General features: G+C 41.3%; 2 protein-coding genes across 2 annotated transcripts; both read right to left on the bottom strand.

Annotated features, from left to right (window-relative positions):
* Nucleotides 1-1,981: 1,981 nt before the first annotated feature.
* On the bottom strand, nt 1,982-6,292 carry LOC146389348 (H-2 class II histocompatibility antigen, I-E beta chain-like). Its single transcript, XM_084922915.1, has 6 exons — nt 6,172-6,292; nt 5,811-6,083; nt 3,053-3,266; nt 2,882-2,949; nt 2,684-2,803; nt 1,982-2,346 (listed from the first exon to the last, which is right to left on the bottom strand). The coding sequence occupies exons 1-6, from the start codon at nt 6,224-6,226 to the stop codon at nt 2,321-2,323; spliced, it is 756 nt and encodes a 251-aa protein (XP_084779041.1). The 5' UTR covers nt 6,227-6,292; the 3' UTR covers nt 1,982-2,320.
* A 1,405-nt stretch (nt 6,293-7,697) lies between these two features.
* Nucleotides 7,698-9,373, bottom strand: LOC146389347 (H-2 class II histocompatibility antigen, A-U alpha chain-like). Its single transcript, XM_084922920.1, has 4 exons — nt 9,233-9,373; nt 8,897-9,142; nt 8,359-8,643; nt 7,698-8,268 (listed from the first exon to the last, which is right to left on the bottom strand). Exons 1-4 carry the CDS (start codon nt 9,288-9,290, stop codon nt 8,138-8,140), a joined length of 720 nt encoding a protein of 239 aa, XP_084779046.1. The 5' UTR covers nt 9,291-9,373; the 3' UTR covers nt 7,698-8,137.
* Nucleotides 9,374-13,139: the final 3,766 nt, after the last annotated feature.

Below are 13,139 nucleotides of genomic sequence, written 5' to 3'. Positions count from 1 at the left end.
AGAAAACTCAAACAACGGTCCTGTTACAACAGTAGACCACATAAAACACATCAAAAAGCAAATAAGGTAACTTTAGGTCAAATCTGTCAGTATGGAAAGGGTTGCTCCACCTATTGACTGACCAGTCGGTGGTGACTCTAGGAACTCGTCTCGGTCTGAGGTTATAAGAACCTCTAACAGCACACCCATTGTCAGCAGGAGGTGAACTGTTAACCTCTGTCTCCAGAGCAATGTCAGCAGTCTCTTGGAAAGAGTTCAGTACAGTCAAAGTCAGGGTTGCAGGTTTGCAACATGAAAAACTCCAACTCTCTCCTCAGTGTCCACTGTGGTGAGACAGTAATTCACATCAGACATCCTCTTGGAGATACGGTAGGGACCAGTGTAAAGGGGGGCTTTAACTGCAGAGAGTACAATTAACAGTAACAGTATTGTAGAAATTCATTTCACCGAAACAATAACGTGGCGCACAGTGTGACGTCTAAAAAGGTGCACACCTTTGACACTGCGTTTTCTCAGTTTTCGAAAATATCCACCCTGGCAGGCGTTTTTAAAAATTTCAGTTTTCAGTGACCGAAAATGCAGTTTACATGTGGACGAAAGGTGCAAACGCATAGAAAAATCTGCGTTTTCAAAAATACCCGGGTACGTGTGGACGTAGCCTCAGTCCGGTGGGGGTGCACTGATTCCTGGGGGATGTTATGTGTGCTTGAATGACAAGTGAGTATTAACCTGAGTTGTATTTTGCCTTTGTTTGGCTCGGTACTGTAGTATGTTTACCATTTACGTAGGTAATGTAGTCCATAGGCGCGGTAGGTCACGCATGCAACGCGTGAGTTCACCCTCATTTCATATGCTAATTTATGTTGTTAGCTTATCCTGGTTTAGCTTCATTGGCGCATGTACAGTCGCTCGTATGTCCATAACGTCATTCCTGTGGTATCAGACCTTCTCTGTATGTTGTATGTGATGCTGGTGATTGTTTACTTTAAAGTACGCAGTTTGTAGCGGACAATTAGGTACGAGGATTAATAGGTCGTGTCCAAATTCATGGGCTGCTTCCTCCTGAGGCCGCATTTGTAGACCGATTACGTCACAGCAACACGCCGAAGGCTGTCCAAATTCGTGGACTCCTCCGAATGCAGCCGACAAATGCGTCCTCCTTTTCCCCGAATTTGAAGGATGGGTCGGGTGTGTCCTTCGTGGCCCACCATATCCCAGAATTCATAGCGCGGCCCAGCCAAACTCCAGTTTCCAACAATGGCGGCCGCTGCTAAGTTTTAAAATTACTCTTATTAATCTTTCTGGGTCACAAAATAAACTTTTAACATATTTTCAGGCGAGAAAGTAGCTGTGTAAACGTCAAATATTCCTGCTTGCCCTTCACAATAAGAGCATTGCTGCAGATTATATTGGGGAAGCTTTTATTTTTTATTTTTTATTTTGAAGTAGCTCCTATGTACCAACGGTAACTTAGCCTCGCACTAATGCTGCATAGTGTGAGCAGTTTGAAGTGTACTAAATTGTTCTGATCTATATATACGATTATGTCTATATCTGAGTATGTCACTTGTCTATTCTCATCATTTATTGTCTATTTGTATTGTTTACGTCCTTTTGTAGAAAACCACACACATGTACACGCAACTGTGTTTCACAGCCCTAGAAATTGAGTTGTGACAATAAAAGTGCCTCAAACGGAACCTCAAGCTCCTCCTTCTTTCATACTCTGGGACAGTTTGGCCTTAAGTGGTGTTCTGGCCGACACACCGGGGTGACCGTAGTGCTCAAAGACTGAATCAGTGCCACAATGATATCTCCACTACACACACCATGTTATTTATATACTGCATCTTGATCCATCCTACAGGACAGTGGGACTGCCTCAGTGTTAAAACTGGTTCAAACTGGTCTTTAAACTGGATTTTGTTACATCATTAAAATCTTCAGTGTGCCATTAACAGGATGCAGGTAAACAAACAGCTGAGAGTTTGAGTCATTTATTTTGGAACAATGACCTCCAGTAAAAATGTGTGATCTATGGTAATCAGATGAGCAGAAACACCCCAATCATTCAGACATGTGGATTACATGGGTTACATTACATGGATTAAACAGCAGAGATGCACAGTGAAGCATTACACAGCAGAGTCTACATTAGACCTGATCCAAGACCATCCCAGTAAAACCAAAACACCCACCAACACCTGTGAGAGGGTCCTGGATCAGGTTCAGAGTCTAGACTCATCATCATTATCATCAGTCTGAACACAGGAAGCAGCTGCTTTTATAACATCAGACACAAACAGGACCAGTTACAGCCTCAATTAGTGGGAACCAGGATACGACCTGAAAGAAGAAGAGATGAGGACACAGTCACCAACAAACTTTGAAAACACATCATGGACACTGAATTTAAACTGATCAATGCCAATGATTCAGTAAAGCTTCATGTTTCATGTTTTAAAAACCTGTGTTTGAAACATTAATCTATCTAACAGGGGTCTGAAAATAAACAGCAATGCTCTAAACCTGGGCGAAATGTTAAAACTTCAATACATAAAAAAATACTGACGTAAACCAGATCCAAACCAGTTTTAGGCTAATGTAATGTGGTTTTACTTTTGGACTGGTCTGAACTGGTTTCAGGTCTGAACTGGTCTGTGAGTGAGAGTCCTGCTCTGACCTCTGGCCTTCCTCTTGTAGTAGATGAATCCAGCCAGAGATAAGATCAGACCCAGGATCAGTCCTGAGGCTCCAATGGCGAGCTTGTTCCTCTCTGACTCAGGCATGGACGAGGAGGGATCTGAGTCACACAGGTGAGAGTCAGACAGGTAGGTATGTACAGGTGTGTACAGGTGTGTAGATACAGACAGGTATTTACCCCAGTCAGTTTTCAGAGGTTCCTTCAGGCTGGCGTGCTCCACCACACAGGAGATCTTCTCTCCAGACCTTCAACACAAACATCACTGACTCTCAGATCTGGACTTTAAACTTTTAAACTTTAGTCCTGACTTCACATTAAAAGTCTGTTTCCATGGATTATGATGCTCACCTGGGTGTGTACTCCAGGTGTGAGTGGATCTGGTAGTACCAATCACCATCTGCCATCTCCTCAGTGGAAGTGACATCAGAGGTGACTTTCTCTCCATCTCTCAGCCAGCTCACTTTGATCTCACTGGGGTAGAAGTCATAGACTCTGCAGACCAACATGGCAGGATGCTGACTGGAGAGAGGCTTTGTGGAGTGAAGTTTGACATACGGCTTAGCTGGAAGACAATATGATTGTATTCATGTGTATTAATAAAGATACTGTCAACAGTAGAGTCACATATAACCAGTCTGACATCAGATGATGAATCAGCTGTGAGGAGAAACATCAGCAGCTGTAAACATCATTATTATAAAGTAAGACATGCAGAGCTGTATGTGCTGGAAATCTACCAGACTTGAACCTGGATCTGGATCAGTTTTTATTAACCCTCTGGGGTCGCCAGACGCGCCGGCGTGTCAAAATCACATGACCAATTTAAGACGACACAGCTACAAGATGCAGCATGTCAGAGTTTCCATTTCAACTTGGATCGAAAGTGCGGACTTCAAACTATATACCAGTTTTTGAATTGTGTCGATGGGCCACGTAAAACCATAGTTATGATAACAAAACAGTGGTGTTTACAGCAGGAAGGACGGTAAAAACTGCGTTTTCTACAGACATGGACAGCGCTAGCTTGTGAGTGAAAAAAGAAAAAGAAAAAGGACACCTTCCCTATTGGTGTTAGAGTTTACCATGTCAGCCAATCAAAAAAATGATAAGGCAACATGTGGCACTTGGTTGTTTAGGGAGAAGGGGACAGATTTAGGAGTGACACCCGCGACGGAAAGCGGGCGAGCGAAAGACAGAGAGAGAGCGAGTTTTCATATGTGAGACATTAGTGACGTTTAGCGTGTTTGGAGGCTGTAGTTAGTGTGTTGTGTAGTTATTGTTTTGTATTGTGTGTCAGTTATACTGCTGAATTTCATATTTTCTCCAAAAAAAGCTGTCAAAGGCAGATTCCAGTGTAAACGCTGTCTCCACATGGAAAACTGGACTGATGCACCTCCTGCTGTCAGACCTGCAGGGTTTAGGCCTTTGGTGTTCTCCTCTGTCTTATACTGAACACAAACTACATTTTTTGGACTGGCACAAATAATTTGTGTGCCTTCTTATTTGATGCAGCACACCTGATTGTTCTGTAAATAGATTTAAATGGTTATGTAAAAAACGCCTGAGGCCTTGGCTGCATTTTTAGGTAAATAGTACCATATAACTTTGTTGTTTGCAAAACTTGGGCATAATTTTTAGAAATGTACAATTTCTATTTGCATTTCTGGTTATTTCTATTGACATATGGAGACTAGATGATAAACTGCTGCTTTAGCAGACACATAAATGAACCCAGCCTCCTTTACTCAGTTTAATATCACCATCAAACTAAAGGACTGAATCCACAACTGGTCCCAGTCTGGATTTTTGCTCATGCAGCTGTTTGATTGATGAGCAGAAATTATTAAGTGCAAATGATTTATTATTGATAGATACACTTTTTTCTTTTTACAGTGTTTTTTGTTGTTTGTTTTTTACAACTATTAACAAAATCAAACACAGAAACACTGCGAGCAGCTGATTAAATAATTTTTTACACTGGGTGCTGTTTCATTACACTGGGGAAAGCTGGTGATGAAAATCTGTAGCCTGAACAATGATGGTGGAGGAGATCATGATGGCGGTGGTGAGTGAGGCCCTGATGGAGGGGAACTGTGATCAGACTGTACCGTCCAGAGCTTGAAGGGGTCACTGTGTCTGTTTATTAGATCATATTTGTAACCAGTCACACACAGATGGGTCACATAAGAGCTGCTGGTTGATGGATGAAACCTCTCACACATGTTTCCTTCTCTAAGGTAACACCATCTCACTCCAGCGAGGAAGTCACTCCTTTAAACAGCCTGCTCATCTACACGTGGGTCAACACTCATGGTGCGTTTAGGTGCAATTGTAAATATAACCATCTAAGACTCAAAAGCAATAAGTGGAACATGTAGAACCAGACAGCTGCTGCTCTCTCCACAGGAGGTCTGAGCTGGTTCTCCTCATGTTTCTCTGTGCTGCTGCTGCTGGGAGCTGATTTCATCCATAACATGAAGAAACACTAGAAACACTTTATAATCTGTCTGTTAGATAATTTAATTGACAGAAAACTATATTCTGTCACACATGAATTACTAACTTCATGTTACACAGGTCACAGGTTGTGTGTGACACACAGAGCTCCCTGTCACTTTAAAACAACCACAGCTGACATAAATTATTGTACATCAGAACGAAATAATAAAAATACATAAGATATAAATAAAAAAAATAATAAAGTTAATTAATTAAAAGAAAAACTACATCTGGCAGCCTGGCTTAAGCTCAGAGCCAAAGAATAAAAATGAGGTTTGAGACGTGTTTTAAAAGTGTACAGTGAAGGGGCCTCTCTCTAACGTGCACACAGACACACACACACACACACACACACACACACACACACACACACACACACATTAAATAACAGCAGCTGAGCTCTGTGTTTGTCAGTTTGCCTGTTTCCCCAGCAGGGAGCGCCACAGACTGAGGTTAGCTCTGTGGAGTCACAGTCAGAGCTGTGATCAGTGATTTATTACAGTTATTGATCATCAGAGTCTGACCTGCAGCTGTGAGTCCATCATGAATGATTCAGAGTGAGGTCAACATGAACACCTGATGATGTCACACAGACCAGCACACTTACCTGATTTAGACAGAACGGCGCTGTTCCAGATACCAATGTTGTGTAGGCAGTACGTCTCCTTCTGAGCTCTCCATCCAGCCATCTGTGCCTGATCTTTGTTCCTGTAGTCTGCCTGCTTCACTCCGTACTCAGTGAATCCAACAAACTTCCCCACACTGCTACTGAACTGGGTGTACTTGATCTTGTTGTAATATGCAGAGACAGTGAACTCGATGTCCTTCAGCTCAGTGGAGTTAAAGTTACAGCGCCACACATAATACTCCATGAATCCATCTGAGAACAAACAGAACCACACAGAACATCAGACTGTGGCCTGATCCCTGACCAGAGTATTGATCAGTGATGAGTGTATTGATCATACCTGCTGTGCTGAGGCTGATGAAGAGGAGGCTGAGGTGGAGGAAGGATGAAGCCATGTTCCTGAGTTCTCCTGACAAACTGACTCAGTCTGACTGAGAGCTGCTCTAAAAACAGAGGACAGGTCACATGACCACAGCATCATCTGTTACCAGGAAGAACTCTGTGACACCAGCTCACACACTCTTCATCATCCTGTGTGTGAGTTAAATTATTATTATCCATTAAAGCTTTAAAAGCAGAGAGCAACAGTCTGAGACATCATCAGCACATTTACTCTGTGCTGCACTCAAAACCTTCTGTGTTCATTTATATTTCAGTCACAGTCTGCACTCTTGCATAAATCTAGAATAATTATCTGCAAACACTAAACCAGCCCCTGACATCAGCACTGCTGTAATAATAATAAAACCTCCGTTCATAATTTCCTCCTGTTTATTAATCAATAAAACAATCCACTCTCTTTCAGTACTTTTCATTACTGCATCACACCGTTTATACTAACACGTCCTGTGTCTATATTTAAAGTTAAAAGGACATAAACACTCTTATTGTGAAACATTTCCATGGAGTTCAGATTTTCCTGCGTGGGCGGCACAGATCTCATGGATATGATTGAAATATGTCTCAAACATGAAATCAGGCATGTATTTAAATTAATGTGAAGTGTGACGTCATCATGTAGAGATCTTTGGAGCTGTTGAATCACATTTCACTGTTACATTGGTTGGTTTGGTTTGGTTGGTAATTTATTTCAAACATGTAAACAATATACAGGTACATTTAGAAAAGAAAATAAGAGAGAAAAAATACTATACAAAAAAATCAATACATTTCAATATAGCTACCATTCTGTTTAGTTTACATGTTGAAAGGGAGTGGGAAGAAGTACACACTTATTTAATGCCACCCCTTTGCCATAAATTACCTTTGCCATATTATTATTGAGGTAAAGGTTCAAATTATCTTTAAATGTTTGACTTTTTTCATACTGAAAAATTCATATTCAGCTAATAGATGCTGATTATTAGTGATCAGATTGTTAATGAGGAAAAGAATTCATCTCAACGTCATTTTTAGAGTAAATGTAAATGTTGCTTCAATCATTTAAATGTCAGATATTAAAACATGTTACAGCACGAGTATAAACATGTTAGCTTCATTTATATAAACATTCATTGACTTTTATTTCAACTGTCTGCATCAGCATCTTTATCTGATATTTAGTTTTACATCTTTGCTTTGGATTATGATCAGTCGATGAATCTCTGCCTTTAAACACACGGACGAGTTACAGCTCAAAGTCTGACATCACACACACACACCTGAAATCTTCCTCAAAAGCTGGAATTTAGTAACACCATCAGTGACCAATGTCACAGATGGTGTTACAGGATGATTAACAAGAAGCAGACCCTAAACACATCAACCCACAGAGACACACCTGACTCAGCTCTGCACTGACTCAAACCACAGAGTGAAATGGATCCATGAACATTTATAAAGACTTAAAGAACAGCCTCACACAGATTTGTGGGTTTATTACTCAGATGTTTTATTGATATATGAAAATCTGAAACAAAGTTTGATAAACAAAGAATCATTATAGAGGTTTATGAATACATTGAGAGGTCACCTGACACTGAGTTCAGATAAAACTGATTTCAGTCTCATTGTTATATTTTGACGTTGGTTCAAACATGTGGAGATAGTTGCTGTGGTGCGAGAGCAGCTGAAAATAGCTTTGCTTGGAATTCCAGAGTCAAACTTTATTGACACCTATGATGACAGACAGAACAGAACAGGTGGGGTTCTATTATTAAAGCATGTCAGATGGACAGGTAACAGGAAGCAGACAGAAAAGAGGAATCTGATGTTCATTACAGGTGAACTCTCTGTACACACACATACAGCACAGTCTGATTATGAGCTCATTACAGAACTATGATGACATCATCACTGTGAGCCAATCAGCTGCACTCGTTTCCTTTGATGAGGAAGAAGGTTCCAACAGCCACACCGACCAGACCGAGAGTCAGACCCACTCCACAGAACACAGAGGGTCCAACACCTGGATCAGAGCGAGCGGACGCCTCCACCTCTGGAGACAAAGAGGAGAAACAGTGAACCACACACATCTGTCTCATCTGTACCTCTGTCAGTGTTCTCTGTTTAAATAAAGTTTTCTCACCATAGAATTTGGTTGCTGGTTCAGTCAGGGCCAGATGTTCCACTTTACAGCTGTACGTGTCTCCCAGCTGTGGGGTGAACTGCAGTCTGGAGATCTGGGTGAAGGTCCCATCTTTGTTGATGTTGGGAACGTTGATGCTGGATCCTTGTGTGACTTTCTCTTTGTTCTTGGTCCAGGAGACGTTGACAGGAGCAGGATAGAAACCAGTCACATAACAAATGAGATAGTTCTCCTCTCCAAACTCCACCTCATCTCTGGTGTAGATCATCACAGCTGAAGGAGCATCTGTGCACAAACACATCAGGCAGAGGAGGATCAATTTAAAACAAATATAAACATGTCAGTGTTATGTTTCTGTACAGATGAACAGTCTGAATGTGGTTAATGTGGAATAATCTCATATATTTAATGCGTTTGAATTTCCCCGTGTTTGATTGGACAGAATACATCAGTGCTGATGATGTCATCAGTGTGTTACACTACAGAGCGTGCAGGTAAACACAGGTGAGGTGAGACAGGTGTTAAATGTTGTATTTACCGCGTTCTAGAGGGAAGTCCTTCATGCCTTTACGACTGATCTGCAGGTTCCCTTTGCAGATCTGTTGCTGACCCACAGCTTGTTCATAACCTCCTGGTACAGTCATAGGATCAACAAAAGGAGGCTGAGGGTAGATTTCCTCCTGTTTGTTGAAGTCTGCGTAGGCAATCTCTTCACCATCCAGTCCATACATGTCCTCTCCATAAGAGTCTGAACAGCCAGCGATACGAATGTCCCTGTGCAGAGCTGAAACACATCAAACACTGATCAGTGACCTGATCAATGACCTGATCAATGACCTGATCAATAACCTGCTGTTTACAGAGACAAACTCACCGTCAGCAGAGACACAGAGGACACAGGAGAGGAAGAGGAGCAGCTCCTTCATCTTCATCAGCAGCTCTCTGACAGTTAAACTCTGAGTGTGAGTGTGTGAACCTCACGGTGTGAGAGAGTGAAGTCTGTGAGTGACTGAAAGTGCAGCTGAGCTCTAACACACAGCAGCCAATCACAGAGCTCACAGCTCATGATGTCATCAGTGTCCAGGCAGACAGCAGCTGAAGGCGAACACGGTATGATACAGACAGCTCTGATCGATAATGAATATTTATAGATTCTCCAAAATAAATTTCCCCTGATTGCTTTCCACTCTGAGGATTTTCAGAATAAAACAACCTTTATTTTAATAAAATGATTCAGTTTGTTTAAAGCACTGTAAAATATGAGTTGATGTCTTATTTAATTAGTTCCCAGTTTAAAACACACCTGAATTCATGTGTGTTACTGTGGAGCTGAGAGTCACAGCTGTGTTTGTCAGCAAGAAACTTCTTAAAACTTTTACAAACACAAAAACTCCATCATATGTTGTAGAGGCATCCAGTGGCCTGGATCAGAGTCTTTGCTTGGCTGATTCTGGCTCCGGGCCTTATGTTCAACACTTCTGATATAACCTGATCAGCTTTCAGAGATTATCCAGAGATTATTGATCAGAGGTACAGGATCAATTGTTAGCATTTCAGAGGAGCAGCTGAGTTAGAGCTGAGGAGGAGTTTAAACTTTTTCCTCTGCTGTTTAGCAGCCAATCAGCTCTTTGCTGTCACACAGCTCACCTGTGTAGGTGAGTCAGTCCATCTCAGATCATTGTGGTTCTTCTATATGACTGATTTCATGAAAATGTGATGGTCATTTAAGATATATGTTTAAAGATAAGATACTTATTTAAACATGTAAGATATGTTTCAAAGTGGTTGTCGACATCCAGCATGTTTATTGTTCACACACTGACATGTTTGAACATGAATATCTCAGATGCTGTTAAAGATAAAAGCCTCAAACTTTCCTTCATCATCTTAACATCTCAATGAACCAGGACCTGTAACATAAAACAATCTGTATGTTACAATAAAAAAAATCAAGCTGTCCTGTAAAGTCTCATGTTTGAACGTGCTCAAAGGAAGAAAATCTAATTTTAATTAAACATTTATGCTGAGCAAATATAAGAGTAACAAAAAGCAAATCATCAGCAGATACTCTGATCCACAGAGAACAAAGTTCTGCTGCTCAGACAGTAAACCTGAGAAAATATTTAGTTAATGTGTGAATATTTTTAATCTTCAAGATCATTTCAGAGCCTGCTGACCTGGAAGAGTCTGATCAGGGACTCTGAGTCTCAGCTGTTCTGTCACTGATCCTGCTGAACTCTCACTGGGAGACTGGTGCTCGGTTGGTGAATGTGGAGGTTTGATGGCACGTGTGAGCTCTGTAAACTATATAAGATATGTTTGCAGACATCATGTGAGAAGCAGCTCTGTTGGTCGTCCCTCTGTTCGAGGTCTCTGTGCTCCCACAGCAGGTTAAAGACTGATGAGAGTCAGGTTTGTGAGCTCATCAGACTGAAATGTCCCACCACTCAGCTGTTAAACAGCACTGAGATGAAAAAGTGGCAAACAGATGCAGAACAGATCAGAACATCTGGTTTAACAGGTCAGACTGTGGATTTAGGAAATCATTGAGCAGGTTTTTCATCTCCATCCTGTTGCTGGATGAAGTCTTCAGGTTAGGGTGAGGCAGGATAGAGTGAAGGAGAGAAGACAGGTTGGATCAGCTGCGCTGTCATGAACAGCCTGCTGTGGGTGGAGGGTGAGGTGGAGCAGGATGCTGTGGAGGAGGTGAGGCTCCGATATTCTTGAGGTGTCACCTGGAGGGGAACAATTTCCCTTCAGGAGCCTGATGGAAGTGAATTAGTTGGAGATGGAGACAACAAGCTGTCCTCCAGTAGGGAGACTTAGTTGATACTGAAAGCTGAAATACTGGATGAAGTCCTGAGAGTGAGGGGTGGAGTCAGGACTTCTCCCAGTGCTTCATCTTGTGGTCCTGAATTTAGATCCTGCATCTGAAACCTGGCACTGGGCTGGTCCTGACCACAGAGTCAGGATGTTTTTAGCTTCACTGAGGAGTCCAGGAGCTGTGTCCTTCTTCAGTCTGGTCCAGGGTGGAGGTCCTTTGAGTCTTTTCAATGATTTTTCAGCTTAGACAGACATTTGCCTGACAGTTTCATTCTCTGGCTGAAACACAAAACAGCAGCAGTCAAATTATATCTGATCATTTTTACACTTTAATAAGAAACACAAGAATCTAAAACAAATGCTAAACTAATCATCCAGAAAATGTTATTTACAGTAAATACAGGAGCTACAGTCAGACCTACACATGTGCCACTGACTTTTCATTTTCAGAAGCTTTCTGCTTCCTCCTTGTTTGTCCTCACAGAGAGCTTCCAATCCCTATTATTAATTATTAATATTAATCCATTATTAATAATTGTTTGGTATATGTGATTATTCTTCATGCACTGTTATCTGATCTGGGGACAGTCAGTCCCACAGCTACAGCAGACTCTGGTTCACTCCAACCAGCTGAGCCTGTGACACACATATGTTTATTTTATAGGTGGATGATGTTCTTGGTTTATCAGTAGAGTAATTCAGGTTTAATTTAACTTCTCAAAGATCAAAATCATATTAACTGTAAACACATAAATGTGAACTGTAGTTTGTGTATATTCCTCTTAAAACAAGTGGGAAAAGTCCACACATACTTCACTCAGGTACAAGTACACATGCTTGTGTGGAAATACTCTGGTGAGAGCAGCAACAAGCAGCTCTTTGAAGGACGTTTCTATCAAAGCTGAGTGAACCTGGTGCTGTATGAACATAATAGTTAAATAATATATTTGTACTAGTTCCTGTTCATGTTTGTGTCTCATCTCTAAGTCTCTATATCAATCATGTGTGATAAACACTGATACGAACTAAACAGCTGTATTTATGTGTTATTGTTCCTCCATTTGTGTTCAAATGAGTTTAACTAATAACTACATACATATAACTTATCAAACTAGAACCCACACATGTAAACGTATAAACAGTGTGGGTCAGGAACACGCTGCACCTTCATGAGGCTGAGCACACACAGGACTGACAACCTCTACAATTAATTCATCATTTATTTCAAGCACATTTGTACATAATCAATGATGAATGAGCAAACAGCAGCAGCCAGTAAAGATGGAAATATGGATAATATGAAGCTCGATGTTTGGATCCTGCCTTCAATACAAGAAACAACAAAGTGCAAACTGTAGATAAAGATGAATCATCAGAGGCTGGATGTTTCTTTCAATGTAAAACATCATGGTTTTATTGTGACTAAAGAACATAAAAGCCTTTTAATCAGAAAGCAAAACGGTGGATGTATGGATGATAGATGGATGTTTGGGTGGATGGTGAAGTGGAAGTGGAGCTAACTTTAGCCTCTTTCCACTGACGACTTCCTTTTCAGTTCCTTTTTCAAGTTTTTCTTGTATCCAGAGATCCAGCAGCAGCTTTATATCATCTTCTGTTTGATCCAGTTAAAGACTCTGCAGGTTCAGAGATGTCACAGTATCTAACTGTTTGTGTCTCTATGATTAAAGTCTGAGGTTATCACACACGTGTTGGATTTTGGGTTCAGTTCTGGCTGAAGTTTTTTGCTTTTCACTGATTTTGAGGACCCAGAGTTCAGCAGTTGTTGAAAGTTCGGAGGTCAGACTGGCTGCAGAGCAGCGAGCTTCATGAAGCTCAGACTGTTAGGCGTCTGTGTTTGAGAACTGAGTCACATGACGTAAACAGCAGCAGCGTCTCTGAGGTTTACCGTCGGTCACCTGAACTCTCAGAAAGTCCCCGCTCTCTCTGTGCTTTCACTT

Source organism: Perissodus microlepis, chromosome 3 (assembly GCF_051167445.1).
Source record: "Perissodus microlepis isolate ML-2025 ecotype Zambia chromosome 3, ASM5116744v1, whole genome shotgun sequence".
Classification (NCBI taxonomy): Eukaryota; Metazoa; Chordata; class Actinopteri; order Cichliformes; family Cichlidae; genus Perissodus; species Perissodus microlepis.
The sequence above is the reverse complement of the archived record's forward strand: the minus strand, read 5'-3'. Positions and strand labels throughout refer to the sequence as shown.

Excerpts from the sequence above, each read along its gene's own strand:
- LOC146389347 (XM_084922920.1), bottom strand. The coding sequence starts at position 9,290 with ATGAAGATGAAGGAGCTGCTCCTCTTCCTCTCCTGTGTCCTCTGTGTC. Across the intron at positions 8,644-8,896 it reads GGACTTCCCTCTAGAACGCG|ATGCTCCTTCAGCTGTGATG; the intron begins GTAAATACAACA and ends GTTTGTGCACAG. Across the intron at positions 8,269-8,358 it reads ACCAGCAACCAAATTCTATG|AGGTGGAGGCGTCCGCTCGC; the intron begins GTGAGAAAACTT and ends CTTTGTCTCCAG.
- LOC146389348 (XM_084922915.1), bottom strand. The coding sequence starts at position 6,226 with ATGGCTTCATCCTTCCTCCACCTCAGCCTCCTCTTCATCAGCCTCAGC. Across the intron at positions 3,267-5,810 it reads CGCCGTTCTGTCTAAATCAG|CTAAGCCGTATGTCAAACTT; the intron begins GTAAGTGTGCTG and ends ATTGTCTTCCAG. Across the intron at positions 2,950-3,052 it reads CACCTGGAGTACACACCCAG|GTCTGGAGAGAAGATCTCCT; the intron begins GTGAGCATCATA and ends TTTGTGTTGAAG.